General features: G+C 50.0%; 12 protein-coding genes across 12 annotated transcripts; 4 read left to right on the top strand and 8 right to left on the bottom strand.

Moving 5' to 3' along the window:
- Nucleotides 1-100: 100 nt before the first annotated feature.
- On the bottom strand, nucleotides 101-3360 carry P174DRAFT_364356 (WD40 repeat domain-containing protein; the record flags this gene model as incomplete). The annotated part of the gene is made up of 5 exons (XM_024821981.1): nucleotides 101-1681; nucleotides 1846-2407; nucleotides 2591-2754; nucleotides 2841-3007; nucleotides 3159-3360. The coding sequence occupies 5 exons, from the start codon at nucleotides 3358-3360 to the stop codon at nucleotides 101-103; spliced, it is 2676 nt and encodes an 891-aa protein (XP_024686114.1).
- Nucleotides 3361-4103: 743 nt separating this feature from the next.
- Nucleotides 4104-5459, bottom strand: P174DRAFT_385448 (2-oxo-4-hydroxy-4-carboxy-5-ureidoimidazoline decarboxylase). The gene is made up of 3 exons (XM_024823256.1): nucleotides 4795-5459; nucleotides 4618-4717; nucleotides 4104-4550 (listed from the first exon to the last, which is right to left on the bottom strand). The coding sequence occupies exons 1-3, from the start codon at nucleotides 5196-5198 to the stop codon at nucleotides 4491-4493; spliced, it is 564 nt and encodes a 187-aa protein (XP_024686113.1). The 5' UTR covers nucleotides 5199-5459; the 3' UTR covers nucleotides 4104-4490.
- A 924-nt stretch (nucleotides 5460-6383) lies between these two features.
- P174DRAFT_439283 (putative GPI-anchored cell surface glycoprotein) lies at nucleotides 6384-10727 on the top strand. Its single transcript, XM_024826754.1, has 4 exons — nucleotides 6384-6790; nucleotides 6908-7095; nucleotides 7174-10227; nucleotides 10289-10727. The coding sequence occupies exons 1-4, from the start codon at nucleotides 6717-6719 to the stop codon at nucleotides 10330-10332; spliced, it is 3360 nt and encodes a 1119-aa protein (XP_024686112.1). The 5' UTR covers nucleotides 6384-6716; the 3' UTR covers nucleotides 10333-10727.
- Nucleotides 10728-11054: 327 nt separating this feature from the next.
- P174DRAFT_428947 (pseudouridine synthase PUS4) lies at nucleotides 11055-12326 on the bottom strand (the record flags this gene model as incomplete). The annotated part of the gene is made up of 2 exons (XM_024825543.1): nucleotides 11055-12232; nucleotides 12293-12326. The coding sequence occupies 2 exons, from the start codon at nucleotides 12324-12326 to the stop codon at nucleotides 11055-11057; spliced, it is 1212 nt and encodes a 403-aa protein (XP_024686111.1).
- Nucleotides 12327-12667: 341 nt separating this feature from the next.
- On the top strand, nucleotides 12668-15079 carry P174DRAFT_112114 (uncharacterized protein). The gene is made up of 5 exons (XM_024821031.1): nucleotides 12668-13051; nucleotides 13165-13430; nucleotides 13493-13651; nucleotides 13711-14966; nucleotides 15020-15079. The coding sequence occupies exons 1-4, from the start codon at nucleotides 12847-12849 to the stop codon at nucleotides 14824-14826; spliced, it is 1746 nt and encodes a 581-aa protein (XP_024686110.1). The 5' UTR covers nucleotides 12668-12846; the 3' UTR covers nucleotides 14827-14966; nucleotides 15020-15079.
- Nucleotides 15080-15332: 253 nt separating this feature from the next.
- On the bottom strand, nucleotides 15333-16891 carry P174DRAFT_439281 (EBP2 family rRNA-processing protein). The gene is made up of 4 exons (XM_024826753.1): nucleotides 16664-16891; nucleotides 16495-16594; nucleotides 15917-16465; nucleotides 15333-15851 (listed from the first exon to the last, which is right to left on the bottom strand). Exons 1-4 carry the CDS (start codon nucleotides 16835-16837, stop codon nucleotides 15553-15555), a joined length of 1122 nt encoding a protein of 373 aa, XP_024686109.1. The 5' UTR covers nucleotides 16838-16891; the 3' UTR covers nucleotides 15333-15552.
- A 205-nt stretch (nucleotides 16892-17096) lies between these two features.
- Nucleotides 17097-17971, top strand: P174DRAFT_449124 (heat shock factor-binding 1 family protein). Its single transcript, XM_024828814.1, has 3 exons — nucleotides 17097-17317; nucleotides 17373-17472; nucleotides 17543-17971. The coding sequence occupies exons 1-3, from the start codon at nucleotides 17240-17242 to the stop codon at nucleotides 17635-17637; spliced, it is 273 nt and encodes a 90-aa protein (XP_024686108.1). The 5' UTR covers nucleotides 17097-17239; the 3' UTR covers nucleotides 17638-17971.
- Nucleotides 17775-19366, bottom strand: P174DRAFT_502073 (protein disulfide isomerase family protein). Its single transcript, XM_024831068.1, has 2 exons — nucleotides 18679-19366; nucleotides 17775-18605 (listed from the first exon to the last, which is right to left on the bottom strand). Exons 1-2 carry the CDS (start codon nucleotides 19199-19201, stop codon nucleotides 18022-18024), a joined length of 1107 nt encoding a protein of 368 aa, XP_024686107.1. The 5' UTR covers nucleotides 19202-19366; the 3' UTR covers nucleotides 17775-18021.
- A 140-nt stretch (nucleotides 19367-19506) lies between these two features.
- On the bottom strand, nucleotides 19507-20781 carry P174DRAFT_112082 (uncharacterized protein). Its single transcript, XM_024821030.1, has 4 exons — nucleotides 20761-20781; nucleotides 20461-20692; nucleotides 20165-20396; nucleotides 19507-20114 (listed from the first exon to the last, which is right to left on the bottom strand). Exons 2-4 carry the CDS (start codon nucleotides 20531-20533, stop codon nucleotides 19832-19834), a joined length of 588 nt encoding a protein of 195 aa, XP_024686106.1. The 5' UTR covers nucleotides 20534-20692; nucleotides 20761-20781; the 3' UTR covers nucleotides 19507-19831.
- Nucleotides 20782-21848, bottom strand: P174DRAFT_112081 (uncharacterized protein). The gene is made up of 4 exons (XM_024821029.1): nucleotides 21816-21848; nucleotides 21125-21748; nucleotides 20906-21059; nucleotides 20782-20850 (listed from the first exon to the last, which is right to left on the bottom strand). The coding sequence occupies exons 2-3, from the start codon at nucleotides 21650-21652 to the stop codon at nucleotides 21018-21020; spliced, it is 570 nt and encodes a 189-aa protein (XP_024686105.1). The 5' UTR covers nucleotides 21653-21748; nucleotides 21816-21848; the 3' UTR covers nucleotides 20782-20850; nucleotides 20906-21017.
- A 2103-nt stretch (nucleotides 21849-23951) lies between these two features.
- P174DRAFT_477978 (putative oxidoreductase, 2OG-Fe(II) oxygenase family) lies at nucleotides 23952-25732 on the top strand (the record flags this gene model as incomplete). Its single annotated transcript, XM_024830677.1, has 5 exons — nucleotides 23952-24131; nucleotides 24187-24246; nucleotides 24313-24366; nucleotides 24469-24666; nucleotides 24754-25732. 5 exons carry the CDS (start codon nucleotides 23952-23954, stop codon nucleotides 25342-25344), a joined length of 1083 nt encoding a protein of 360 aa, XP_024686104.1. The 3' UTR covers nucleotides 25345-25732.
- A 334-nt stretch (nucleotides 25733-26066) lies between these two features.
- Nucleotides 26067-27885, bottom strand: samB (MYND-type zinc finger protein MUB1; the record flags this gene model as incomplete). The annotated part of the gene is made up of 2 exons (XM_024829626.1): nucleotides 26067-27261; nucleotides 27305-27885. The coding sequence occupies 2 exons, from the start codon at nucleotides 27883-27885 to the stop codon at nucleotides 26067-26069; spliced, it is 1776 nt and encodes a 591-aa protein (XP_024686103.1).
- Between the last annotated feature and the right edge of the window lie 73 nt (nucleotides 27886-27958).

Genomic DNA, 27958 nt, shown 5'->3' with positions numbered 1-27958 from the left:
TGAACCCAAAATAGACAAGTGACACCCAAAATGCGAAATACTACTCTAGAGAATAGAAGGACATATGCAGAAAATGCAGGTAGATAAGCTCCATCCGTGCTTAGTTGATAGGTCGATGACAGCGCACGCAGATCAATCTCTGCTTCCCGGTCCGCGACTTGGTTGCTCGAAAGTTCGTCCCTTGGCAGTTATCACACCTGAGCACGTCTCCCTCGTCCCCCTCTCCGTTGGAGGAGCCGTAATCACTGCTCAAAGCGCTGCCCATACTAAATTTGCGTCCCGGAACAGATAACCTATTCGAATCCCGTGACTGAGATGGGGTTTTGTTCTGCGCTGCCAGCGCATCATGGGTGATCTTGTTCCAGAATGCATAACTATGTTGGCCCTGTAGCCACAAAGGGTTGTCCTTGTTCTTTCCCTTGGCGACTATTGTCCTCGCGGTCGGGGCCATTCCGACGTCCTCAGCGTTCCGCTTCGAGGCTTCTACACTGGACCGTCGACTGTCAAAGGACGATTTGTATGCAGATGGCTGTGTCGACACAGTGAGCGAGAGAGAATCGGCCGGTGCTCCGCCTGAAAATTGACGCGCTGGACTTGAGTAACGTGAGACATCGGGCATAGACTTGTGGGGAGACGGACTCCGAGTCCTCGTTCCATGACGGGAGCCTTCCCGCTTCGCTGTGTCGTGCCCTATGACCGAGTTGCGCCAAGAGATAATGCGCTCTGAAGGTGTCTTGTGAGATGACTCCTTCCCGATTGAAGACGAAATGCTATGGCGAGCTGAATTAGATCGGCGCAACAGTCTCCTGGAAAAGGTGGAATGGGTGTCCCAATTCTCGTAGCGGCGCTTTTGGAACGCGCAGTCTTGCCGCAGAACTCTGATCTTGCCCGAATAATCGGCGACGATGATGATGTTGCCTTCAGGGTGCGTTGAACGGGAGAGATATGATGGGGATTCCTGCGCCAGCTTGCTAATGTCGGAGTTGCGATTTTGGCGAGCATTTTCCTTCTCTGTGGCGCTCACCAAGGTCACCGGTGGTGGATTGCAGATGTCGTACACTGGGTCGTCGGAAAAGCCCAAGACCTGCTTTGTCTTCGACGGAGCCATTACAGCTGCGGTGACAATAGCGGACCGTGTTTCAAAAACTTCAACAGCACGCTTATCGAAGTCCTTCTCCACGGCACCCGTAGGCCAAACATATGCCCGGCGATCTTCACTCCCGCAAATGACATGTTTGCCGTCGTCACTAAAGGAGGCACGGATCTGACTGCATGTGTTCTCGTTGCCGCGATATTTCGCCTCCAGTGTCCTATCCCTAAAGTTGTACTGTCGTATCCGTGAATCGTTACTTGTGATCAGAAGCTTGATCTCACCGTTGGGGTTGCCAGGAGGTAACGTAATGGTATCAATGCCTGTTATCTTACTGCCTTTGGCGTTGCGGCCACGCGCGGATCGGACCTGTATCTGCCCTACCGGCTTCAACCCATCCGTGTCGTATATGTTGCACATACCATTGAGACAACCGGCAATTGAGTGCCTACCATCAGGGGTGAAAGCGATCGATGTGATCATATCCGGGACCGCCGCGACGAACGCCACGCTTTTGTCCGGAATGCTCCAGAGACGAAGTTTAGTGTCGAGAGACCCTGCAAGAAAAAAACGATCGTCACGGGGGTGGAACTGGATAGAAGTAACAAAATCACTGTGCTGAAAGCAGCAGAGACACTCCGACCTTGACACATGCCACAGGCGGACAGTTTTGTCCATTGAGGAAGACAATAGAAAATTATTCTGATCACCCGCGTCAGATCACATTATATGCCTCTTCGATGTGAGACTCGTACCTTACTCCAACTCAGGTCCAGCACGCTTCCAGTGTGACCTTCGTACACTTGGATCGGCTTGGTCCTAAAGACAGGCGCCTTCAGCCGCGGAGGCTCGTCCCCGTCTTGAGCTTCTTCGCCTTCACCGAGTCCTTCTTCTTTACGATCATCCGGTGAAGCAATGACGGCCCAAACGCGCACCCTCCTGTCTTGACCTGCTGCCGCTAGATACTTGCCGTCCTTCGAGAATGATAACGCCCATATTGCTTTTCCAGTATTGCCGCCGCTTAGGGTGCCTGTCGTCGATCCCGTTGCATCCTTTACCGAGTTGTTCGAGGGTGCCTCTGTGTCAGCCAATTCCTGCGCGAGAAAGACCCTACTGAACGTTTTGTCTTTCTTGTAGTATGCCTTCACCCTGATGTACTTTGGCGGAGGGGGAAACTTGGGAAAGAAGCCTATCGGTTGTGCCGCGGCGTTGGCATCCATGCGGAAGGTGTCCGGTTCCGAGACATCGTCCTCTGCTTCAGATAGATTCTCTTTCTTTTTGCCTCCGATTATCCGACTGAGGAACGATACACCTTTCCTGTGAATCGCAAATATGCCTCGTTATTATCAAGCAATTGTTCGGAGAGCAGTGACGAGCTTCGTTGCTGGAGAGGAAGAGGATGGATTTAGGGGTGCAGCTGACAGGGGAGCATATGTTGGAGGACGATTGAAAGACAATGACCTGTTGACAACCGAACTGAACGAGACATGTGGCACGTACCTTTTCTCTTTGGGAGGCTTCTGGCGCAATACAGGATCCCCCGGGATCGAGCCCTGCTCAGCTGGAGAGTAGTTGTTCGTTCCGCCAGCTTCCGCTTCATATGATGCTCTTCCTAGGAGTTTCAGAGGAATCGACCGTTCGGTATTGGTGCGCTTAATGATATGCTAAGTTCGCCAGTAGCGCATCAGTCCTCAATGCTTTTATTCTGCACGACATTGTATTGTAAGGTGGGGAATGTGAAGCAACTCACTTGCGACAGCGGATCGATCGCGCTCGAATCTGCGCTGGGCCCGTAGAGCGTCGGGGAGGAAATGGAATTTCTGCCGTAGGTATTACTCTGAATCGACGATCGGGCATTCTTTTTCGTATCTTGCTGATTTGCGCTTGAGCCTGATGCATTATCGGACGCGACAGAACCTATCACGAAGTCCGCGAGAAAAGCAAATAACCATCAGCGGGAGACACATCACAGAATCATTGGTGAATAAATCGCGGGAGCCGGAACGAACGGGGCTGATTTGTTTGAATGACCAGTCCTTTAAAGGAAGACAATAAGAGTTGCCCATACCGACAGGGAAAGACTGTGAAGTCTGTAAAAGTCCTGGTGTCGCGACACTGGGACTATCATTCTTATTGCTGTTATCGTCATTGTGTTGGCCTTCCTTGCGACTGCTCACGGTGGTGGTGATGATTGCGGGCAACGCGGGGGCTGTCGAAGCCCGCGGCACCTGGACCCTTTGATCGTCCGTCTCCTGCGAACCCTCCGCCATAGTGAGCTTGAGGCCCGTAATTGTGCATGTGGAATTTAGATAGAGACCGGTGCGATGTATGGGAAAATTCCTGCCGGTGTGCAGCTGGGTGGAGAGGTCGTAGAAGAGGCCATAGAAGAAAATTGACAGGGCTCTAGGAAACTTGGAGCAGGGTCATGTTAACCAGTAGCTAACAAGGATGATGATAATTGATAAGAATAGTATGGTTAGATAGATTAGTTAAGTGGCCATGATAGATTGTCATTACTCTGGCCCATCCTCCTTTTGTGTTTAGTGTGATTGAATGAAATGGAATTGGACGGCAATATCCGGATGAGGGCTTACACCAGGATGGATGACATCAAAGCGGGACATCATAGTAGTGCCTTTTATCTTCTCGGTTGGAGGGAACTGGCAGTTCCATACTTTTCGTTCTAATAATGATGGGATCCATGGTCATGGTAGAGCTTACACACAAAGCAACTAACTGAGCGAATGAAGAATCTCCGGGTTTGGCTGGTCTAGAACAAGCGGACCATTTACCATTATTATTGATTTCTCTCAGAAGGAACCATACTGTGACAAAATATGGTGAGAGGAACGCTGTGGCAGATGGATCAGGGTCTATCTACAGAGTAATAATAGGCTAAGACGAGTCATGGCAGCAACTAAGCATAGTCTGTCCAACCATACACCCAAGGGAAGTCTCATTAGACAAACTTGGATAGTGTCGGATGTGCACGGCAACCACCAATGTCTCGGACATTTGGCCATCCCTATACTCCGTAGATGGAGTCCTTTACACGCAGTGGATGGGCTCTCTTTGACAGAGATAGACAGACACTTCTCTCTAGAAACTAGCAATTTCACGATTATCACTCTATCCAAGACTAAAGTCCAAGCGCGGGACAGACCCGGATAATTGTGAACATTTAAACTCATTCGAGGCTTTTCTGGAAGCAGCCTTAGAGAGTGTGTCTCATTGGCTATTCCAAAATAGATCAAACCGTTGCATAGGTTGTCGCACATCCATCGCTTTGCTAAGACAACATCCTCAAGAAGAGCATCAGGTTTTAAGAAGGACTGAATCCATCGTGACTCTGTTCCCATATTCTCATTCGGATCTATTGGTTCAAAGATAATACACAAGCTCAATCCAAAGATGACTGTTCCAGTTTTCTAGCTCGATCTTTGGCTATATCACACATTGCCTGTCAATCAATGCCAGAATTAGCTGGCCGTTTGTTACCGACGATGTGGTCGATCAAAGGCACCCACCTGGATGGTCTCTTGTCTTTCTCGCTCGATATCGCCTCTTTCAATCCTCTGGCGCATTTCCTCCATGATGACGTCTCTGCTTCTTCCATTGACAAAGGTTCTAGGTCAAGTCATCGGAAGGCATACGGTCAGCATACAGAAGGCATTGAATGCTGATACTTTCGACAAAGCACATACACAAATCTCAGTCCCGGAAATCTCTCCTCATATTCGACATTGAGTAGCCTCAGTTTCTCCGCTTGTTCTTCTGCCCCTGTATTCAAATTGGCCTGCTCCCTCTTACTGAGCTCGCTCATATGTTCTGTATCTGCAGCTTTCGGCCGTCCAAGGCGAGGGTGCGACCCTAAGATTCCCGTGAGGATTTTATCGTCGGTGGGAGAGTTTTTGGGGGAGAGAGCAGACATCCGCCCGCCTACTGCATCGATGAGACTGTTATACGAGGAGAAAGTTTGGTTGGATAGGACCGGAGCCATCAGCGTGTGGAGTTCTGGAGATGGCTCAAAGAGGGTATCAAGAGCTCTGAATTGCTCATCCTGTGGTAGAGACGGTAGTGATGAGATTGGAGGAAGACTGGAAGACATGACGATCGACGTTGTAGCTTTCAACACCTTCGCCGGTACCTATGCGAATAATAATCGGGATTGTGATGTGAATCGCGAAGGGAGTTGGAGGGTCGCTCTTGTGATAAATACCGGGACTAATATCCACCCCGCATCGGGAGTCTCCGAGCGGTTGTTGCTGCTGACGGAGGCGGAGAGCTCCAGGATAGATTGAGTTTACGATGGAGGTGGGTGGTTGAAAATATCGGCCATTTAGAGAAATATTGAAGAAGGATTGATTCAGATTGACGTCGATTGGAATGTTGGATTGACATTTCTATCTACTCTATCCGCCAGAAGCTTATCTGGAAGTCCTCGGAGCTGCCCTGTTCGCCCGCGATGAGAATCTCGGAACCAAGAGAGTTGATATTTCTGGCGCCGATTGTCCTGATTGTAACGAACTTTAGGGCCCTTCCATGCATGTAATGGCCGATCTGTGCTTGCATGAAAATGTGGAGATATAACTTTCACTTCTTCTGCCTATCAAGCTTCGTATAGGTCTAAAAATAATGACAATATTCTTTGTTCAACCGATGAACAGTCTATGTCGCATTGCCAGTTCATCATCTTTAAAGGACTATCATATGAATACAAAGTAGTTGTCCTAAACATTGAAGTATCTCAAGCAGAAACAATCTGATGATAGATATACTTGGGGTATGGGTCTCTGAGGGGTAGACTAAGGATAACAAGGGCATGGCAACTGCACAGACCGTAGTCAACAATACCTCAGCTGGAGCATTAATACTAGTGAGAAATATCTAGATAGTCCGCACCTTGGCAGATTATAGTTCCTCCAAACAGTAGAGGTAACGATCAAACACTAAAAGTTTGTCTGCAGTTGACCGAATTGCTTTGTCCATAAAGCCATCACTTGTTACTGATTGCCCAGTCACAATGAGAATATCTCCTGCTGTGAATCTTATGGAATTCACTGATGCTTTGTCTTTGATTCTTGAAAATCTTCTATCGATAGTCCGTACCTCGCTCTGATCTCACCACTTGCACTTGGTACCTGACCCAAGTACCTGACCGGATCCCTGCTAATTTTCCCTGCCTCGGGTCTAATTGCCAGCGGGCCAAGGAACGTGGGGATATTTCGGCCTGTCCCTATCTCTGAAAGTGGAGGCAGCTAGTCCTCCACTAGGAGTGCCCCTGAACTCCTGAGAGGTTCGTGAGGTAGATACATCTCCGTCAACGGCGTCAAGTCCCTCATTCATCCTGTCAATCCCTCGATAGCGACGGATTTCGACTCTTTAGGTGGCTGTGCCTGATCTGGGCAGGGCCTCGATCTGCACGCGTGTCGTCTTTTTCGCACACTCGTTTTAAGTCTTCACCATCTGTTCGCCAAAGCCGACTGCAGTCCTCCTTCCTTTTGATCTCTATCTACTCTCTCTCATTGAACAACCCCTCCTTGCAGGAATTAACGATCCGTCTTTCTTGTCTATCACTCCATTGTGACATTTGAACCGGAGACCCGCTCCCAATGCGGTTCCCGTCATGTCTCTTAATGGCCTAGATAATCCCGCTGTCATCGAAGCCTACCAGAGCGCTCTGGCCGAAGCGGGAGGATGGTTAGTTCACCTTCGTCAATGAATTTCGATCGGTCGCAATTGCGTCGCGTGGCTGTGAATGATAATAGCTCGCGCTTTATCTATGCGAGCTGACACTCATTGCCCCATGTCATTTAGGTTTCTTCTCCGTTACGTATCAAGGGATGAGATAACTCTGCTTGATCGAGGAACAGGCGGGGTGCCAGATGTGCGGAGCGCGATCGACAGCTATGAAGAAATCTCCCCTCTCTACGGTTTCTTACAATATCGGCGGAGAAAGGTGGTGCTGAGCTACCTGCCAGAGGGTCTCTCGAGGCTTATACAAGGTATACTTTCCACCCTGGTTCCATTGTGTGCTCTTTTCCCGCCAACCTATGATCTCGCTGACGCGGTCTTGTGTGTAGCCCGAACCACAGTGCAGTTTCAGTCAATCTTGGACAAGTTCTCACCCCATGATACTGTATTCTCCTTCGCAAAGTCAGCAGATCTTACCGAGAGTGCACTGTCTTCTGCGTGCCTGTTACATGCTGCTTCAGGTTCTATCACCTCCTCTTCAAGCTCCCTCCGCCGTCGCAGGCTGATGGAAATTGCTGAAGACGCAGAGGAAAACAATCCGACCAAGGACGAGACGCAGGTCCCATTTCCACGTCCGGACAATCGACAAAGGTCAACCAGCCATGTATCCGACGCCACCATAGTGCCTCCATCGGTCACTTCGAACGCTCGAGAAACCCCCATTGGCGACGAATCCCCCCTCGTCGCAAAGAGCCCTCAGGATTCCCAAGCCAGTGATCAAGTCTCTATCTCCTGGGATAGTAGATCCGAACGCCCCGCTTCACGAAGAAGACTTGAGGATGACATATCCTACGCACCATCCGAATCGCGGAGATCTACACAGTCGGTCAGACCGTCGCTCAGGGACCTGGAGCGTGCGAGTACGTACACTCCGAAAGTCAAGCGTGGTCCTCGACCTTCAGTAGACGGGAGCGGGCGTCCTCGCACGGCAGGTAACCTGTCTCGAAACGCCGAGCAGCGGCCAGTAGCCTCTTTACCGGCTGGTGTTAGGACATCTTCGCTACGGAAAGGCAACCCGAGCCCAAATCGGCCCCGTTCTCAAGGAAGCCCAGTGGCATCTGTGTCCAGCCGAACAGCTCCCCCTGTCCCGCCATTGTTGGTCCCACCATTGTCAATGCCGATTTCACGGCCTCAGCTGTCACCTGGTGCTAAATCACTGAGTGCTCTCTCTTCGTGCGGCACCTCAAACGAAAAGGAACGGTTGATGAAAGCTCTCCAGCTGCGAAAAACTCAAATGGAAAAGCGTGCGGCGGAGAGCAAAAGGGATCGAAAGGTGAAAGATGGAAGATTGACCGATGTTGACGAGAATAAGGAGAACTTTGGTCAGGCTGATGACAAGTTGAAGCATGATCAAGAGACTGCAGCGGTGACCGAACATAGCAAAGAGCCTTGTCCTAAGATGCAGCTTTCCATTATGCCTGGATCAGTCGCACTTCCTGAGGAAAAGCTTGCTACGTCCGACTCCGCAAAACCCGATTCGGCCGTGGGTATGGAGGTCGCCAATTTCGATGACGAACAGCTTCCCAATCAGTCGCTTCTGAACGCAGACGACGCTCTTACAGCCAATCCAGAAGAATCATCTGAGACAGCCCAGTTACAGGCACCTCAAGTTCCCCCGGAAATTGAAGCGGACGCTGCCGACAGAGACTTGACCGTGTCCGTTGACAACGACACTAAAAGTGGCCCCAGCTTGCCTAGCGCCGACATCCACGTCCCACCCCAAAATTTTGAAAAAGCTGCAACAGAGAAAAATCAAGAAATTGTTCCCTCTCCTTCAAATCCGGAAAATTATTCTGTCACTGGCCTGGACGAGGCTTTAACAGTGACCGACCCGGCCAATTCGACCCTGCCCCAATCCATTCCTATTCCCGACTCGCCGACTTCCAATTCGCCGTCGAGCTCCACTCCTGAAGCGACGGTAATAGCACCTTGTCCCGCGGAGCCGCAGAATGACTTGATCCCTGAGACCTCGAATGCGGATTCGAAGAAAGTGAACACTCGAAAAGACAAGCGCAAACCTCAGCTCGAGCCTATTCAGGTCCCCACTCCAGACTATTCTGATGACGAAAATCTCCTTTCGGATGATTCCTTCATGGAAGAACTGAAGAGCGCCACTGTCGAGGAAGCGAAGCCTGTTTCGGTCGGAAAGTCGCCGTTGTCGCCAGTCTACCCAAATAACAATGACCAGATAAGCTCTCATGCTTGGAAGAATTCGCGGGCAGTTTCGAACCCGAGCGCCCTGGGGCACCAATTTTACAATATGCAGTCACTCTCCGGGGACAGATCCGTCTCTGGTCCTTGTGGAGACATGGATAGCGCAACAGGTCCTGTGCTTGTGGCTAAGAAGATCAATGTATCTTCAGGGATCTCAAAGCGCATCAAAGCTCTGGAGAAATTTTCAAACAGCCGTGAAACATCATCCAACTCAGGCTTGAACCTAGCTCCACCTACTGCATCATCTTCTTTCGAAGCTCTCCGAAAGCGAGCCTCTGTGTCATTAAGTGGGGGCAATTCAGACGCCGGCTCAATTTCCCGGCATGGCTCTTATACTCCAGAAGCTTTCTCCCGAGCCCCTAGTGTCAAACGTCGCGACTCGCAATCTAGTGCGAATGCTGCATGCACTACGAGTTCAATCTCGGTGACTGCTCGGATAATCCGCGACGCAACCAATGCCCCTAGCGATTCAAAACCAGACCTTCCAGACTCGGGCGTTCTCAATCTCCAAGCTAGTCCTTTGACCGTTGAACATGGGCCTCTTGAACAGACAATTACCAAGTCAGAAGAACGTAGTATGTCTTCGTCTTCTGCGACTTCTGGTCACCAGTCTCGGGCCGCTTCGGTGTCACGATCTGAGAGCAGATTGTCTATCTCCTCTGTCTCGAAAAAGGAAGAGGCCTTTTTGTCGAAGTCTACCAGCGATTTATCTTCGTCCCCTGAAGAAAAGAAGGCCTCTCGCGCTTCTCGCCTCCTACGCCGCATGTCATCGATAACATCAAATTCAAAGAAAAGCGTCATTGGGACATTCAGCCCTTCCGTCAAGGAAGAAGAAAGCGAACGGGCCGCTGCTGAGAAGCCGAAGGCTACCGTGAGCACCGCGGCAATCGATGTCGGCGAGGTCAATGTTCAGTTCCCTGACACCCTCCTCTGGAAGCGCCGGTTCATTCGGATCGATGACAAAGGATATCTTATATTGACCCCTGGAAATGTCGATTCAAGCAGCCGCAACATGATCAAGCGGTACCATCTAACTGAGTTCCGAACACCGTGTATACCGGATGAAGATCGTCAAGAACTGCCCAACAGCATTTTGCTTGACTTTTTGAACGGCAGCACCCTCCAGTGCGCCTGTGAATCCCGACAAGGACAAGCTTTTGTGCTCCAAAGTAAGTCGTTAATAATACACTTGCCACACTCGTCAGGCTACAGAGAGCTAACATATGACAGCACTCGTTGACGCTCACAGTGCTCATCTGCAGTCACTGCCCTGATATTCTCGTTTACCGCATAGACTATGTTCTATCATTTGTTCTGTCCTTCTAAAATCATGCCTGTTGGCCGCATTTCTGTTTTTAATTTTATTTTACTGTCCTTTTGCCAAATTGCTTTGTTTTCAGCGGTATACCCCAGCCAAAAGCGGTTCTCCTTTGTTCAACTGCCGACTGTGTCTGACAATCTGACTTGCAACCGTTTCCTATTTCCTTGCGACATTCATCCAGCCATTTCTTGAACCTGATGAGATGCATGATCTGATGAAATAGATCCATTGCATGGAATAATCTCCTGCTTGATGCGGAGGTTGATCCTCTTGATTAGTAAATGTGCTTTACCCATTGGCTTAGACCTTGCAATCTTACATCTCACATTCTTGTTTAAAGCAGCCCGCAACAATACTGGCTTTCTTTAATAGATTACTATCATTTTCGAATGACCTGCATGATCCCCTTTCTGAGGCATTTGGGAAGCCAAGCCCCACCGTGACTGAGACAAAAGCCAGGTAGTGGCAAGTACCGGTATTATGCAGGGCTGTGCAGGTTTACCGAAGCTATCCAGAAATCCTGGAATTTGCGAATAGGCGGAAATAAGGAAAAGCTCATCAAGTAGAATCATCGTGTTGAAAACAACGGTCAAAGCGGTCTATTTATTGTACACAGGTATTCTGAAGTATTATAGAAGACTTTTAGATAGTGTCCAAGTTCTATGCTGAATGGGCTTATTCGGTGTTCGCTTCCGCTCTCTTCTTCTCCCACGCTTCTAGGAATCGTTTGACTTTCGGACCCCAAACATCCTCACCGGCTTCGAGATCTTTATACTCGAGAACCTTGTCAGAGTCCAGCTCAAAATCCGCTTGGCGCGTTCGGATGAGTGAGCTCATAAGACCACAGCTACCAAGGGCCTTGCCCAGATCATGCGCCAAAGAGCGGACGTAGAAGCCAGACGAGACGGTCATGGTGATTTTCACAGCAGGAGGTTGAGGGGAGGGTTCATTTGCCGGTGTTGTAACTGTTTCCGATGAACCACTTGAGGGCTCAGCCTGCGCCGGCGCCGAGTCGCCATTGGCGGTGATCTTCTGTTTCTTCGCCACCGATGGGCCAAGCTCGGCATCGTTGGCAGATGGAGCATCCACGTCGTCTTTCGTGGGCTCTTCAGCAGGCGGCGGTGTCTTACGTTTTGTAGCTGTTGATGTCTCCTGTTCTCCGCTATCCTCGGCCGGGACTTCGGTCTCAGCAGACGGAGCTACGGGCAGGGTATCATCTTTCGCCAGAAGCCTTTCCGCAACTTCCTTCTCCTCTCCGGCAGCCTCTTCCTTGGGCCACTCGTACTCGTGGGTGCCAGGCTCGTACCACTCGAGAATGCGCAGATCGCTCACTTCCACGGGGCGTGACTGGATCTCAATAGGAGGCTCCTTGCCCTCCCGCGCATACTCGTAAAGCTTCTTCCCCTGGACCTTCAGCGCCGAGAAGATAGGCGGACGCTGCATGATCTTCCCTCTGAACTGCTCGAGCGCCTTCTCAACCGCCTCCCGAGTGATATGCTCGTACGGGGCCCGTCGGACGATCTTCCCCAGCTTGTCGTAGGTGTCTGTCTCAGCTCCGAAAAGCACAACCGTTTCATAGGTCTTTGTGCACCCTAGGAAGTCGTTGAGGCTTTTCGTACCCTTGCCCACACCCGTGACTAGCACGCCGGTCGCCAATGGGTCGAGGGTACCTCCATGTCCGATCTTGACGTCCAGGCGCCTCGAGCGGCGCCTGTTGCGCTGGTAGCTACTCTCTCTGGTACGTCGCGCGCGCTCCTCTTCGAGCCAGGGCTTAAAGAGCTTGGAGGGGTTGAAATGGTGCTGAAGGGTTCGGATGACATCGGCCGAGGTGACGCCTTGAGGCTTGTGGACGGCTGTTGCACATTAGCACTTTTTCTTACCGTGCTCCGGTGCGCATGAGAGTGTACACATACCGAAGACGCCTTCATAGATTTTTTCCCCAGACATTGTGGTACGAAATAATCTGAAGCCGGGACGGAATCCCATCAGTCGCGGGGGAGGTGGTTTAAATATGGTTTGGGAAGACTGATGGCAGGTAAATAAGCTTGATCAATGAATGTCCAACCTTAATAATGGGTAGCGATCAATCAACATGCAATGGAGCTAGCTGGCAGTTTAAATGCATTTCTTAGATTACAACTCCACTACAAAAAAAGAGAGAATATTGCCGGGCCCGATAAAGAAGATATCTCAGCAAAACGGTACGGTACAATTATTTCGTGCATACCGGAGAATTACAAGGTTCGCTGACCCCAAATTTCGTAAACTACGAGTAATTACCAGTCTGTCGGGGGTGGGTGGGTTGTGCCAGACAAAGGAAGGTGTCTCAAGTGACTCTATCGAACTTCATTCTGACCATCCTCATTCGATTTATTTCTTAGTCCTTCAATCTTTCCGTTCGGCTTCTAAAGAAGCTTTCGTCAATTCCTTTCCATATCAGTCAAGGCACCATGCTGCTCCCCGAGACATGACATCGCGCGAAGATAGTGTCCTGGCCGCCAGAGACCCATCTCTTACGGACGAGAACGACTGGGAGGAGTTCAGTCTGTCAGAAGTCAGGGTCCTGGTGCCAGGCAAATCCCGATATGCCAATCTGCTTACAGCATCTCCCAGCAACCCTGTTCAGGTAACGGGCTGTTTGGACGAGGTGGAAGAGGAGCAAGAGTCTCTAGGTATGTATTACTGGAGTTACAACCTTAATTGTTACACATAGTACCTCTCACAAGTACCTCGATTTTCGTCTTCATTAGACAGAAGCTGACTTGAATCTTCTCCGTTCGGATAGTCCTCGATCCTGATTATATTACAAAACGGATTGTGATCGATAATGTGACGCATTATGCCTACGGCCAGCATAGCGACGGTGAGGTTGGGGTCTGGATTGCTGGCCGTGCTGGCTGGTTTTCTATATCGCCAGCGAGGGGTTACCGACCAATGTTCAATGATGTGGTCGAAGCCATTGATCTGTTATATTTTTTGGCGGACAGACACCAACCGAAGGGACGAAGACGGAAGAATTGGAATCCAAGCGTTGAGTACCTGTGTGAGGAGGTGAGTACAGGTCACATGGTTTGATGGACTTTAGGTGTCAGTCACTTACACGGTGCTTTTAGTATGTCAACCACACACATGGTATTTGCGAGGACGCTGATGATTCCGCCGAAGTCTTTTACAAACATCACAACTTCCTCCTCTCTCGGATGCTGAAGGGTGAAGAGGAAGTGGAATGGACCAAAACGCAGCTATTCGAGCATTTGTGCGAGAAGTTTCCTGTGAGCAGATCCCTGAGTACCTAGCATCGTGATTTCCTTTGCTGATGATCACAAAACAGGAGGACTATGAAGAAATTAAATCTTCACACGAGTCAAAACAAGATGGGGAAGCTATGGACGAGGACAAGGACCAGATCATCGACGAGGTCTCAGAAGAGTCAACGCATGTGCCTGATCAGAATGTGATTTCAAAGACGCAGGCAGACGCAATTTACCAGGTGATCCTTGATTTGAAAGAGGCGGGACACTTGGCGAAGCGTCAGCTCAGTCTTGATTTACTTGCCTCCACCCTTGTGAGCCGGTTCGAGATAGATAGTCCCGAGTATGCACAAGATCTTATCTCATCGAGGGCCAACATCATCCTGGAGCTGATGGACGGAGCAAAGACCCCGAACTTTGACTGGTCACGGAAGGTTATCTACCGTGAGCTGAAGGCCGCGTCAAAGAGGAATGAACTTCAGCAGATCGCTCTTACTCCGTTGCGTCCCCGGGCTTCTGAAGAAGAAGAGTCCTCTGATGAAGAGAGCGAACACGAAGAAAATCGCAGACCACGAAGACGACTAGTTCGCAAATCTGTGCTTCGCCCGAAGTCGAGCGAATTCTCCACTAAGCAAATTGGCAAGCGTACGCGAAGCACTGCGATCGACCCAGAGAATATGTCAGATGGGGAGCAGGAAGGGGTGGATGAATTCGAGACACCCAGTAAAGTCCGCGGTCATGATCTGATACGGGACCCGCTATCAACCAGAGCAAAACGAAGAACTCGCTCGATTCTATCAGACACGGCCTCGACGCCTCAACACAAAACACCTCTGCAGGAAACTCTCCAAAGCCGAAATACTTCCGTTTCCGCCGCAGATCAGGTCCAGGACTCAGTTCGCTTAGACATTACTCATTCCGACGATGTGCTATCCGATACATGGACTTGCCAGGTACGAGGATGCGGAAAGGTGATCAACAAGAGCAACACGAAGAGAGGCAAAGAATTAATTCAAGATCATTCCCTGGCGCATGCAGACGACACGAAGGCCAAACTTGACCTTGTTTTTGCAGAACAAAGGTTGAATATTAATATACGCGTTGATAATCTTCTCGAACGGATTCGGGAGATGGGGAACCTTGACGCCGGGCTTTCGCTCATAGAGAACGGAGCCAATGGTCAAACGGAGTCATGAGAGCACTGCTGCATATCACCGACTAGAAAATCCGTTGTGAAATGCTTAAAACATGATGGTTCCAGACTGCAGACTACTGTTGGCACCAACCGACAGCAATGAGAGCTCGAGCAGTACGCAACTGTTCGACTATGTCCTGGGTGAGTATCATTTGCTTACATTTCGTTGGTCTGGTGCTGACTGGGCTTGGTAGGTCGATCATCCCATCGATAATTAGGCCCACGAGTCTGCATACCAAAGGGCTGAATACAGATCCATTCTAATGAAGGACACGACGCATGCACGATTAATACATCACTGAAAGATATGGCAGGTCTGACATGGAGGCAACTACGCATTTCGGGTGTCGGAAGATGAGCGCGGCGTTGTGGATTGATTGATAATGATACCAAAGAATATTTCTGATAGACATGAGCTCTTCGAGTGGTACTAAGTGGAAATAATTAGTATCCATGGGGAAGCAGGGTATATATCCCATGCAAAATCACAATATGAAGCACAGCGAGAAGATTATTTCCTTTTGGAGGGCATGTCTGAGATTGATCAATATACATGGAGGACTTGACATCGATGGTCAGGAAGTCCAAGTTCTGTCTGGACGACTAACTAACAGGACAAGTGAAGACACACGATTTTTTGAACGCCAAACAATAGTCTCTGTTTTTGAATTCCCAGCCGAAGACACATAGACAATGAAATAGTGGAACAATCAAAAGTAACTAGTCATTAGGACCGGCCCTTTGCGGCCGCCCTCTTACTTTTCCCAGGTCTCTTGGAGCCACCCTTCATCTTCTTGACCGAGAAGTTACGCAGGTCTCCGCTAGAAATAGCGTCACCACTCTTGGCGTGCCGTTTCTTACCACCGAAGCCGTATTTTTCATTCTTCTTCTGGCGCTTCAGTGAGGGTCCGCCGCTCTCATTGCCGCGACTACGCTTGCGGCTGTCGGATTTGCCAGAGTCCTCGATGGCGATATCGAATAGATCGTTGTCATTGTCCGTAATGCCAGATTTATCAGCCTTGCGCTCTAGTAGATGAGAGAACATGTCAGTAATTGTTAAGTAACCTGCGTGAAAAGAACGGGTAACATACTCTTCTTCAGCTCATTGATCTTCTCGAGTGTCTCGCGCTTCTCCTTCTGTCTCTGTTGCAACTTGGCAACTTGCACCTGCTTTCCGAACTTCTTCAGATCCCGCTGCTTGCGGGCTTCCGCGGCAGCCTTCTTCGCAGCAGCTTCGTCGTAAAGTTTCTTCTTAATCTTGCTCATGTGCTCGTCGGTCTTGACCATCTCCGCAAAATAGTCGCCGGGCCGAGTGAACGGAACACCCTCCTTCTTCAACAGGCTACGTGCCTCTGAAGCGGCAGCCTGGCAAACCTTGTAGAAGGCCAACTCTCGGTTCAGGTCATCGTTGGGGTCGGGGACTTCGATCGGCTCTTTCGAGACTAGGGAATTGTGCTCTGAAAACGGCGTCTGGGAGGTGATGAAGGAAATGCGTTTAATAGATGCGTTGATAGCAGCAGAGTTGTTGATCGTGAGGCGCTGGTGAGGAACCACATCCTCTCTTTCGTCTTCGGACAAATCGGATAGAGGGATATCTTCTTCTTCTTCTTCTTCTCCCTCCTCCTCCTCGTCTTCTTCGTCTTCCTCGTTATCTTCCCTTCTCCAGCACCCTCTTTATCCGACTCTTCATCCTCATTATCGCTTGATCCGTCGTCTTCTTCATCTTCAGGAGCATTGCGCTTCTTGGATTTCAAGTTCTCCGATTCAACCTGTGCGCGCGCAAGCAATTGATTTAGCAATTTTGATTCGAACGCTCCTGTGGCCCGACTCCAACATACCTTGCCATTCGTTTCAACAGACTCCTCTTCCCTATTCTCATCGTCTCCTGAATCCGTCTTCTTTGTCGCTTTTCTCTTCTCTGCAGCCTTGACTAATTTTTTCTGCTTCTCTGCATCGTAGTCCCGGCCCTTGTGGGCATCAAGAGCCTGGAGTAACTTGCTGCGTTTAGGCATTTTCTCTATGACAGGAAAAATCACAATAAAGGCTTAGAAGAGTGTCCGACTGCAAGCTTGCAATTACTGTCGAGCAGCGCGGCGGGCTTTCAGATCAGGAAACTACGGGAATTTTTTTGGGATTCTGCTAGTCCATATCTGGTTAGCACTTAATATAAGCCGGAACTAGTCCAGCTTTAGCCTAGAGCAACTCGGTGATCAGGAGAAACAGTTGATCCTTGGGGCGTCTTATCGTCTTAATCTGGATATCAGCAGCGGAGTAGTATACAGGAGGATAAACATCACCCTTGCGGTTGTCCTTCGGTGCTACATAGCATTTCTTCTCGAGGTTCGGACACTAATTTACCGGTGTCTCAAACTTGGCTTTTCCATACCCTGCCGAAACACCACCATCAGTACACCATGGCAGAAGAGAGCAAATCCATCTCGACATCAGCGGCCGTCACCCCTCCCACCGGGGAATCTCTGCGATCGCAACAGGTTTGTTAATCTGTCACATTATCAATGAGAAACATGTCGCTTACATTTACTGTAGAGCACCGACGCACAAGGCCAGTTCTCAGCAGCGGTCGACGACCTCCTAGACCAATTACAACACAAGTTCGACAATGTGTCGCGGGAAGTGTTCGCCAAATGTTCGTTTGCCTCGTACATGGAACATATCACTAGGCTAGCTATACATGATACTGACTTGAACGTTTCTAGTGGACGATATGGCTACGCGCCTCGACGAGCTGGAAGCTTCCTTGCCTGTTGCGGGCGACACAGCCGCGGCACCAGCGTCGTCTCCGACAAAATGACCTTCGTGCAGGCATATAAATTGTGGCCTTTCGTGTCATAGCATGATGTTGCATTGGTGGTCTGTTTCTATGCGGAATGGAGTTTATCAGTTAAGTTCTTCTTCAGCGATGCATTCATTTGGAGGCGTGGCACATGTGCAAGTGTACTTTGTTGTATTGATGTCTCACGTATTGAGAGATACCCTATCCGGATTCTGAGGAATAGATGCCTCTTGTTATATTTTTCTTGAACTGTTGTTCCTTGGGTCAGGCCCTTGTTTCTACATTTTATGCATCATGGAGTTCCAGACACATATTTCATAGGCCAAAAGTCATACAATTGAACAAGCCCGTCAATGATCTCCAAATCCGTGCAATCTTACACACTTGAGCCAGTGGAATGATTTACAGCTCGTCCTTGGCATCAGTGTCTTTCTCGCCGACAAACTTGCGTAGGATGTTGCTGCGACACACAATATCGTCGATCTTCTCGGGGGCCGAGCCACCCTTTTCTAGGATCTTCTTGAGACGAGCCAGCTCCTTGCTGGCGTACTCCTCGTTCTGGCTGATCTTCTCAGCAACCTTAACATAGTACTGAGCATACTTGTCCTGGAGACCCTTGGCAGCCTTCTTAATCTCTGTAACAAGCTCCTTGGCGTTGGGCGACGAGACGTAATTGGTGATAAACTCGTCAAAAGCGGCGACTGTGCCGGCCTTCTCGTTGAGACCTCCACCAACGGCACGGTTAGTACCGGCGTTGGCGTTCAGGAACTCGATGAAGGCCTCCTCGGAACGAGCACCGTTGTAAGCGATGGGCTCAGTCGAGCCCTTGGGGAAAAACTTGATGGTGGGGTATCCGGTGACGCCTTGTTCTTTGGCGAGGGCCTTGGAGTTCTCTGCCTCGGCGTCGACCTTGGCGATCACAACGTTGGGCTCGAGTGCGAAGTCATTGGCGAGGGTCTCCCAAGTAGGGGCGAGGCTCTTGCAGTCTGTAATCACCGAGGCATATTAGCCCAGTCCGACGAAGCCAGAAAAAGGGGAAATATAAAAGGAAGAACTCACGTCCGCACCAAGGCGCAGTGAAAGCAACGAAAACATTCTTGTCACCGCCAATCGTAGACTTCCACGAAGACTCAGTCAGCATCTCAACCTTGCTAGGCTCCTTCTTTGGTCCACGAGGCTTGATGCCTGTCTTCTCCGCAATGAACGCAGACAGGCTCTCCAGATCTCGACCACCCTTGTAGTCCTCGGGCTTGTCGCTCTTGCCATCGAACCACTTCAGGGTCGGGAATCCCTGGACACCAAATCTCTTTCCAAGATCTCTGTGTTCGTCCGCGTCCACCTTGGCCACAGTCACCTTGTCCTTGGCGAATTCGAAAGCCTGAGCGAGCTCCTCATAGACAGGTGCGAGGTTCTTGCAGTGGCCACACCAAGGGGCGAAGAATTCAACGAGAGCGGGTTTTCCGGACTTGAGGACGACATCGTCGAAGTTCTTGGGAAGCAGATCAATGACGGCGGAAGCGGCGCTGGCGATACCGACGAGCAGTGTGAGGCAGCTCACAAGCAGGAAGCTCAACCGAGCCATGGTGGCTTGTCTGATAGAAGAAGTGGAGTCGAATAATCCTCAATCAAAAACACAAGATATTGGACAATTTTATGTATGGACTGTCTCAATGGTAGTAGGGCTGTGATTACTGCCTTCAACCAAATCAGCTCAAATAGTTGAAGGTGGTGTAATTTGCCTCCCAACAACGTATGGATCCCACACCAGAAGCTCCGCTATCACCGCAGATCACATCGGATTTATCAGCGGGTCGGAAGAGGACACTTGGTATCTATCTATACTCATAAGAGATTACAAACCACGAATTCGTACAACCGTGCAATTGACTTCTTCAATCAAGATCTGTTGCAGAGGTTTACTGTAACGACGTGCTATGAGTATGTCACCTAATGTAGAGATGGCAGGTGGCCAGTAAGGTGTTTAGTGTTACAGTCCCTTTAGATTTCTACCTTTACCGGACGAGTCCCTCGGTCAATCACCATCGCTGACAAGTGATAACGCTGTTGGTGTTCGTAGACTCTGGTTTCATTCGTGAGATTGCAGTTCCCACAACTGCCCATTAGCCTTATCACCTGGGCACAGCTTAACAACTATCGCCTCCCCGACAACCATTCATTTGCCTCCTTCCACAACTGAATGTCCTTAAACTCTTTACTGGCGTTCTGCGTGCCTTTGTAGACCTGATAGAAGAAAAAGATCAGCTCGCGTGGTGAAAATGGGTTCGAGTCTTTGGGCACTCACCGCATCCCAGAGCTTGAAAGCCTTTTCCAGATTGCTCGTAAAGCTGTCACTGTGCTGAAACCATTCTTTACCCTTGGACTTCACCTCTAACCGTGCCTCCGGCGAAGTTGGGTCCGCCTGCAGGGGCAGGTCATCGAGATATGTGCGCACTGCAATGCCGAGACCGCAGTCATTGTCGTCGATGAACGGGAGTCTATGAAGGTCAGCGCCATCGATCTTTCTGAAGCGTAATATAAGCCTTACTTGACACTCATCTCAGTCCAGTCATTCCGATCTCTGCTAGCATCTCCGCTGAGAAGTAGACTAGCTAAAACAACTTCGATCAGATTTCTTAATGTGGAGCGGACCTCAGAAATAAGAGAGCGGTAACAGAGCAATTGCCTGCTGAGGGGCCCTGAATAGCCGATATTCTTGTGTTGTATCTTAGCGATACAAGCCACACGTGAGATCAGGATATTGAACTTCTTGTCCTCATCTAGTGGGAGAAGCGAGATCAGTAAGATATGCATCAAGGCATCAATCAAGCACAATCAACTCACCTGAACCTCTCATCGGACCTCCTGAGACATGAGAAAACCACTCTTTGGAATTCAGGAGTCCGAAACGGACCATTTCAACGGCGAGGAACGTCGCCTCTTCCAAGGTATCGGTGGGATCAAGGACGGAAAGCGCTTGGTCGAGGCAGACACCCCATGAGGTGAGTCGGTGCTTCTCATCAATGTAGCCTCGCAATTGCAGGAACCTCCAGTAGACGTTGGCAAGAATTTCGTCCTGCGACGATAGCGGCTTTTGATCATTAGAACCATTTATATCCGAGAGTAATCCCTGGTTAGACTCACTTGAGCATCCTTAGACGATGCAAAAGACTTGGCTCCGAATTCGGGATCTTGCAGGCTCTGTACAGCAAACTTGAGCGGCGAGGAGGTGCTCTGTCACTTGTCAGAGAATACAAATTTGGCATGCAGGTAACATGGGTGAACCGACCTGTAGCGTCTTTACTCCCTCGGGCAGCTGGTCATTGCGGACCTTCCACGCCTGGATGGTTTCCTTGACAGAAGGAAGAGTCTTCAGTGTGATGGACTTGTCCGACTTTTCGTCAAACCATGTCCGTATATTGATCACTTTGGTCTGGTAGAACCTGTGAAGGGAATTCGAGAGTAAACAGATGGATTGAGTCTTGATTGGAGTGAGCGTGCTGCTCACAGTTTTGCGATATATTTCGGTATCTTCAACTCCCAATGGAAGGGAGATTTGGACCTCGCCAGATGTCAGATAGTTAGGAATTTCCGGACCTAGGACACCCTTGGAGAGGTAAAAGTAAAGTTCTTCAGGCAGTCGCTGGCCGATCAGCTCATGCATATCGGACGGGGCGTTCTCCGAATCCATAGGCGCGACCTTGCCATCCACGTCCATGATCACATGGTGCTTCACCGTCATGAACGCACGCTTGTAAGCATCGGCATATTGAAGTTCCTGCACGCGACGGTCCTCTTCGAACTGAGCACATAGAGCCAGTGCATTTCGGCCCGCTTGGTTGAATATCGGAAGAGCATCACGAACGCTGACGCTCTTTCCCGGAAATGTTGGGTTTTCGAAGCCCGGGAAAGTTCGCAGGAACGATGAGCCCAATAAAAGGCAGAAATCCAGGAACTGCTCATTTGATAGCCTACCCATTTCATCTTGGCAGGTTTGTTTGGTAACCCAGAAAAACTGAGAAGACTCGATATCCATCCGTGTGATTAGTTTGTCGATGTCGAAGAGAAGTGCTTCAGAGGGCCCAAAGACTGCATCGATGACGGGGTTGGAGCCCTTGGCAAGATAGGAAAGCTATCAGAGATGAGAAGTAAGAAACCGAGCCGTTGCAAGTCAATTTCTCCGATGGTCGCTTTCTTACCTGAGCTGCGGCACTGTACGGCGCCACGATGAAATCAACACCATTTTGGTACAGGATGCGCTGCAAAAACCTGTAAAGGGATTCAGGTCGCGGTGTGCCTGGAGTGGGCGGAGCGTTGTCAGCGCAAACCAGTAAACAGGAATAACGAGGATGCAGAAAGGGTGCCTTACCCGCGCCACTAAATGCGTCGACTACCTGATCCGCCTGTTGTTGGTCATAAAGCTCCCAGGCTTGTTCAAAAGCTCGCAATGACTCTGTCTGCACGTGTGGTCGCTGGTCCTTCTTCCCAAACTCTAGGCCGTTGAAGACGAAAAGACATGCCACACCCGACTCCTTGAAACTCTGTAACTCTCTCTCGATATTGGTCTTCAGCGCAAACGGGAAACCGCCCAGAGCGACCAGTAAAGGCTCGCGGGTCGAGTGGTGGAGAAGGTGCTGGGAAATGTAGTGCGACGCATCGATGCCGACAACAGCCCCTTTGAGAGCGGAGAGAGGAAGGGACTGGGTGCGGGCAGAGGCCCATTCATCAAGTGGCCGGACTAATAGTGAGAGAAGTGATGGCAGTCAGCTTCATCCAGTTCGCCCACGTATGAGCTCGGAGGGGTCTGTAGGAGTCGCCTTACTCGGCATGGCTTAGAAGCTGGAGCTGTCAGTCACGGAAGAGAGATGAATGACCCAATGCCTGGCATGGAGAGCCCGAACAGGGCAGGAGGGGGAAAAGACTAAAAGGGGAAGAAACGAGCGAGTGAGGGAGAAGGGAGAGTACAGAAAAGACGAATTGCCCAAGAAGCGAGGTGCCGCTCAAGCTCCGCATGCCTTTGCGACAATTTGGGTTGAGCAATATTGAATGAAATCACGGGGCGGAGATCAATGTTTCCGACATGCACTCTATTATTTACGGAGTACAATCAGCTACCCCACAACCTATGTCAAATACTTCAGACACATTCGAGGTTGCAATCTCCTTGATAGGTCGATGCTATATCTATTGCGTTCATACCATGCGCGTCAGCTCGTCTAGTTGACAAAGGCATCTTATTTCAGTCATCCATGCCAAATATATATAGGTTGACCAGCATGCAGATAGACTGATATGACAGGTATCAACACCCTACGTCGAGAGCTCAATCGTTCTTAGACCCTCGAAATGAAGTGATAACCTATCCTCCTGAATATTTTTTTAATAACATGTGACTTATTCCATGCGACTACCAAGGACCACTGGACAATTCCCGTGTCCAAGGTCGCAGTTAGCAATGACTGTGAAGTATTCGCCCTGGAGCTGATCGCTTGAGAAGAAGCTGATGAGCACGCGATGGCTTTTCATAAACAGTGCACTGGCAGGAAGGGGGTGAAGTACATCATGCACACTTCTCAGAGGTCGAGCTGCAAACATGACAAGACACGAAGTCCACCAGCAGCTTTTCAACGGCGGTGGTCTGTTGACCTGCAGAGATCTGGAGATTCGACATCAGATGATGACCAATGCCTCATGGCACCTCGAATGTAAGCAGCAACAGCAACTGCTGTGCAGACATTCTCGATATGTGTCATTGACTCATCGTGCTAATCTGTGGGAATGAATTGCCATTAATGGGTCCCCTTAGGGTATGAATTCACCAAACCAAGCAGTCAATCAAAGCTCTGCACGAGGTTTGGTTTCAAAATCCAGCTAAAACAGAGATATCTCTCGTTGGCAGAAGTTGAAGCCACTCAAACCGTCCTACGAACACGATGGAGATATGCCTTGGCATAAGGCAGTAGTGGTATCACGACAGAATAGTCATTACTCGCTCACGTACTACTTACTATCTCACTCAGTACCCCATAGTCCTACGCCAAGAGACCAACCAACTGAATTCCTAAAGTGATTCTGTTCAACAATAGCAGGCTGGCAGCATCACTTTGCCCCGGTCCACAGGCGAGATAAGACCGATAGGATCAAATCTAAGTCGATCGCATAAGCTCGGCCGGCAATGTAGCCTTAGGTCCCGTATCTAGAACTAGAACATATCTCTCGGCTATTTCACTACATAGTTCCCGTGGGTTCACCATTCCATAGTTCTGACATTATTCGCAAGTCTTTCACCACCTGTCCGCCTGCGACATTATACGTCTATCTCCAGCTAGATCAAAATGGAACAGACTTCCGCGGTGGGACCGCCTATTGAACTCCCCATCATCGACATCTCCAACCCCAACGACCCCAATGTGGGTAAGGCCATGCTCGACGCAGCCGCCAAGTACGGCTTTCTGTACGTTGACAGCAAAGGGACCGATTTCGCGGCCGGGGATGTGAATAGAGCCTTTGAGCTGGTAGATTGCACCCCCATCGACCGTCCATCAAACTCATGGGTTGACATAGCCTTAGTCGAAAGCTTTCTTTGCCTCTCCTGCTGAGGAGAAGGCCACTTGCCGTATTACTCCTAATGTTTGTCCTACCCGAATTTCAACATATATCGACCGTTAAATTGACGCTGATGCTGGTCTCTTGCAGAATCGTGGCTGGTCAGGCATGCACATTGAAACTCTTGATCCAGAGCATCAAAGGGTAAACCACTCCCTACGACCTTGTACACCTCTCAGAACGCTGACTGAAGTGCGCCTCATGGCGCATGCTATAGACTGGTGATTTTAAAGAGTACACCCCTAGACCCGGATCGCGATACTTCTTCGACTTGTTCTCACCAGAAACTACAGGGCCATGAACTTTGGCGAATTCAAGGATGGGAAAGCGCAGCAACCCCTCCCCCCATCGCTAGCCCCGCACGAGGCCGAGATTGGCCATTTCGCCTCGCTCTGCAACAAGACCTGCAATCGCATCCTGAAGCTACTAGCCCTCGGCCTCCAGGTTCGAGATATTAACCAGTCATTCCACGCTTTCCGCTAATATCGCACAGATCCCGAACGACTTCTTTACATCCCGCCATGACCCCAGAACGGTCCCACAGGCTGCATCCTCCGCTACCTGTACTACCCCTCGATCTTCTCGCCCGCAACATCCTCCTACCAGCACGACGTCGACGTACGCGCTGGTGCCCACTCCGACTACGGCAGTATCACCCTTCTCTTCCAGCGGCCCGGACAGCCAGGTCTTGAGATCCGGACGCCAGATGGCTCCTGGGCTCCTGTCCCCGTGCAGCCGGGCAACGCAGAGGATGCCAGTGCCTACCCGTTCCCGCCTATTCTGGTAAACATTGGTGATCTGCTGAGCTACTGGACCGACGGTCTACTCAAGTCGACGATCCACCGTGTCGTGTTCCCCTTGTCTGAACAGCGTAGCCCCAACCCGCAGGACAGGTATAGTATCGCTTACTTCTGTCATCCGGTGGACACCACGGAGTTGGTTCCCGTACCCAGTGAAGCTGTCGTCGCTCATCGCGAGTATTGCAAGAAGAACGGCATTACCAATGAACAGGTTGGCTTCGGTGGCGGAGCAGGGAACATGGCGCCGGGGAAGCGGGCTTTGACGGCTGACGAACATCTCGAATCGAGACTGGCGGCCACATACGGATTCAAGAAAGAGTGACGTTGTCAATATGGAGAGGTGGCTCCGCGTGGAGCTTGTTGATCTAAATCTCATCAGGTCTACTCTTGATTTACCCTAGAACTGCTTCAGTACAACCGCTTCGTGTCAGTTTTCAAGAGTGTAGGAAGTAGATAGTACGTGGTCAAGTTGGGAAAGAAACCAACAGTGTGAGATGCACCGACATCAATCAATCAGTTGAACAGGCAACTGCATGCCCTGTATATCTTACACCGCATATGGCACTCGTTGGCTGAGCTGAGGCAAAGAGAGAGGGCAATATGGGAAGTTCAGTTCAAAAGATCGCACCAGATTTATTGGCGTTCAACTAAGACAAAGGAAAATCGTGATAAAGATTAAAATTCAGCGTCACCAAATTGTAAGTAGAAGACAATGGAAACAAAACCAATGAGTTGACTAGGACAAATATGCAGAATCATGAGCGCTAGAGGTATTCCATGTAGGGCATCAGGCCCAAAGTCAAAGAGACAAAATAGAAAAATGCGTAGACCAAATGATAGAGGGTAAACCGTTGCAAAAAAGGCATAGACGACATACAAAAGGTATCTTTATGATGAGAGGTAACGCCGCCAAGTTCTGAAATGCCATGCATGGGTAAATAGAACCTCGCCAAAAGTGTGGGAAAGACACTGGAAATGGGTGACAAATATGACGCTATGCAGGCCAGAATGCAATATTGGTAGTGGTAATTCCATCCATTCATATCAGGGCGTGGTGTGGCACCAATGACGATGATAAACCCACGCTGCTTTTTGACAATCTTTGCTGCAATATTTGGTGCGGCGGCAACGGCGGCACTTTGCGAATTGACGCTGAAACTCCTCCCACTTTCCGCACTTGTAGTATGCACATTGCCTGATACCTCCTCTGGATTCGTCCTTACGGCAAAGATTCCGCATGACCACGCAAGCCCAGTATTGCATATCTTTTGAGTGGTGACGGACGGTGAATTTCTCAACCAGAGGGAAGATGTTGACATCATCAGGAAGCAGATACTCGTCCTCTTCTTCAGGAAGGTCAATTGGCGATGTTCCTTCCTCTAGCATTTGAAGTTCGCGATCAATCTTGAGTTTCGGGACGAAATGAGAATGCTGGAAGTAGGACCGGAGGTTGCAGTACTTGGAGACATAAGCCAAAAGTTGGAGGGACATGAGAACGTCCTCGTCCCTAGGCATAGTTGTCAAAACACCATGAGCGGCCGTGGTTGTTCGATCGCGAAAGTATAGAGAGTAAGGGCTTGGAACAAGAGCCGGGGAGTTGGCGTTATCAGCTGCCTGGGTAGGGGATAACCCCAGAGCGGCGTTATTTTGGGCGTTGTCGGTATTGATCATGCTGCCGTCCACTGTGGAACGGTGTGTAATGTTGAAGGTCTCGGCTTCCTGCTCTTCGGAAGGATCTGTTACTGTGAGATCGTGAGAATCGGAAACGCCGCCTAGTATCGTATCTCTCTCGCCGACGTCATCGATGTCCATTCTGTTCTGCAGTCCAACGATAGGCTCAGCTGCCTCTGTGGAAGCAGGATCCTCATCCATCGTAGAACCGTCTCCGTTTCCATCATCGGATTCGCCCGATGCCGACAGCTGCTGTCTCAACGACGGACGTTGCCTCGCAATTGTAGCCTGTGCGCTGCTTCGAGGCTGTACAGGAGCATTGGGGGTAGTCGGAGAATCTGGCTGAGAAGTGAGTCCGGTGTGGAAGCCAGGAAGCATGCTCGGTAACCGCTCATTATCACGCACGGGCCGCAGACCGAAGCCATCAGCAGCGTCCATCGAAGGCAATGCTGTGGCCAAAGGCTGCATTCTGTGTCGGTGGTTGCCATGCGCAAAGCGGCCGTCGTTTGTTCTATGGTGGTGTAGGTCTTGTCCGAAAGTGCTTCTCTCAGGGGGGAGGTCATCGGGACTCGGGGCGGAGAGGCAACATCCAGCACGTTCGAATCAGCGACATGGTTTTCCTGGAAGAAAGGTTGGGGTGGAATTTCGATACTGGGAGGGGGGCGTGGCGACGAGAGATTCGTTGTTCAGCTGTCGATGACTGTTCCAGGAAGGACGAACGTCCAGATGCATCATTTGATGTTGGCACAGCTTTCGAATGATGTCTGGACGACTGTCTTTGAGACTCGGAATCGGCTCGGGCTCGTGCCTTGTCGACAACCTTGATATAGTTATCCAGGATCGTTGCAATTACCGGCACCATATCGGCTTCGACAACCCTTGTTCTCACGCTTTCTGAACCTCTCACTCCGATATTCACAACACATTGAAAGGCCAGACTCCACTTCCACATCTCCATGAGGTCCCTGCTCCGGCCTTCTTTGAGGATGCACACGAGTCTTTCAATGCCGCCATCGACGGTGAGAATATCGCGAATACGGGCAGATGATGTAGTGAGATATGCAAGATGATTGAGAGAGTTTATGAGGGGTAGTGTTGATGTGCAATCGAGGGCTCGCCGGTCATATAAGGTTGTCGTAATATTGACAGAGGCCTTGTTAACATTGGGAATGCTGAAGTTCACCTCCCGCATGATGGACAGGAGTTCGCAGGATCCGAGACGGTAGAAAGAGCAGTCGTTCGAAAATGGGAATCTTGCGTAGCTC

Source organism: Aspergillus novofumigatus (assembly GCF_002847465.1).
Source record: "Aspergillus novofumigatus IBT 16806 chromosome Unknown P174scaffold_2, whole genome shotgun sequence".
NCBI classification, from domain to species: domain Eukaryota; kingdom Fungi; phylum Ascomycota; class Eurotiomycetes; order Eurotiales; family Aspergillaceae; genus Aspergillus; species Aspergillus novofumigatus.
This window is presented reverse-complemented; position numbering and strand designations above follow the sequence as displayed.

What these genes read in the sequence shown, in the direction of transcription:
- P174DRAFT_385448 (XM_024823256.1), bottom strand. Translation starts at nt 5,198, where the DNA reads ATGTCTTCCAGTCTTCCTCCAATCTCATCACTACCGTCTCTACCACAG. An exon ending in TTTCCGGGACTGAGATTTGT is followed by an intron (nt 4,718 to 4,794) that starts GTATGTGCTTTG and finishes GACTTGACCTAG; the next exon opens with AACCTTTGTCAATGGAAGAA. An exon ending in AAAGACAAGAGACCATCCAG is followed by an intron (nt 4,551 to 4,617) that starts GTGGGTGCCTTT and finishes ATTGATTGACAG; the next exon opens with GCAATGTGTGATATAGCCAA.
- P174DRAFT_439283 (XM_024826754.1), top strand. Translation starts at nt 6,717, where the DNA reads ATGTCTCTTAATGGCCTAGATAATCCCGCTGTCATCGAAGCCTACCAG. An exon ending in TCTCTCGAGGCTTATACAAG is followed by an intron (nt 7,096 to 7,173) that starts GTATACTTTCCA and finishes TCTTGTGTGTAG; the next exon opens with CCCGAACCACAGTGCAGTTT. An exon ending in ACAAGCTTTTGTGCTCCAAA is followed by an intron (nt 10,228 to 10,288) that starts GTAAGTCGTTAA and finishes AACATATGACAG; the next exon opens with CACTCGTTGACGCTCACAGT.
- P174DRAFT_112114 (XM_024821031.1), top strand. Translation starts at nt 12,847, where the DNA reads ATGACATCGCGCGAAGATAGTGTCCTGGCCGCCAGAGACCCATCTCTT. An exon ending in AGAGGAGCAAGAGTCTCTAG is followed by an intron (nt 13,052 to 13,164) that starts GTATGTATTACT and finishes CCGTTCGGATAG; the next exon opens with TCCTCGATCCTGATTATATT. An exon ending in TTGAGTACCTGTGTGAGGAG is followed by an intron (nt 13,431 to 13,492) that starts GTGAGTACAGGT and finishes CGGTGCTTTTAG; the next exon opens with TATGTCAACCACACACATGG.
- P174DRAFT_439281 (XM_024826753.1), bottom strand. Translation starts at nt 16,837, where the DNA reads ATGCCTAAACGCAGCAAGTTACTCCAGGCTCTTGATGCCCACAAGGGC. An exon ending in CTGTTGAAACGAATGGCAAG is followed by an intron (nt 16,595 to 16,663) that starts GTATGTTGGAGT and finishes GCGCGCGCACAG; the next exon opens with GTTGAATCGGAGAACTTGAA. An exon ending in TGAAGAGTCGGATAAAGAGG is followed by an intron (nt 16,466 to 16,494) that starts GTGCTGGAGAAG and finishes ATAACGAGGAAG; the next exon opens with ACGAAGAAGACGAGGAGGAG.
- P174DRAFT_449124 (XM_024828814.1), top strand. Translation starts at nt 17,240, where the DNA reads ATGGCAGAAGAGAGCAAATCCATCTCGACATCAGCGGCCGTCACCCCT. An exon ending in AATCTCTGCGATCGCAACAG is followed by an intron (nt 17,318 to 17,372) that starts GTTTGTTAATCT and finishes CATTTACTGTAG; the next exon opens with AGCACCGACGCACAAGGCCA. An exon ending in GCGGGAAGTGTTCGCCAAAT is followed by an intron (nt 17,473 to 17,542) that starts GTTCGTTTGCCT and finishes GAACGTTTCTAG; the next exon opens with TGGACGATATGGCTACGCGC.
- P174DRAFT_502073 (XM_024831068.1), bottom strand. Translation starts at nt 19,201, where the DNA reads ATGGCTCGGTTGAGCTTCCTGCTTGTGAGCTGCCTCACACTGCTCGTC. An exon ending in CACTGCGCCTTGGTGCGGAC is followed by an intron (nt 18,606 to 18,678) that starts GTGAGTTCTTCC and finishes CGGTGATTACAG; the next exon opens with ACTGCAAGAGCCTCGCCCCT.
- P174DRAFT_112082 (XM_024821030.1), bottom strand. Translation starts at nt 20,533, where the DNA reads ATGGTCCGTTTCGGACTCCTGAATTCCAAAGAGTGGTTTTCTCATGTC. An exon ending in AGGTCCGATGAGAGGTTCAG is followed by an intron (nt 20,397 to 20,460) that starts GTGAGTTGATTG and finishes TTCTCCCACTAG; the next exon opens with ATGAGGACAAGAAGTTCAAT. An exon ending in TGGACTGAGATGAGTGTCAA is followed by an intron (nt 20,115 to 20,164) that starts GTAAGGCTTATA and finishes TGACCTTCATAG; the next exon opens with ACTCCCGTTCATCGACGACA.
- P174DRAFT_112081 (XM_024821029.1), bottom strand. Translation starts at nt 21,652, where the DNA reads ATGGATATCGAGTCTTCTCAGTTTTTCTGGGTTACCAAACAAACCTGC. An exon ending in CCGAAATATATCGCAAAACT is followed by an intron (nt 21,060 to 21,124) that starts GTGAGCAGCACG and finishes TTCCCTTCACAG; the next exon opens with GTTCTACCAGACCAAAGTGA.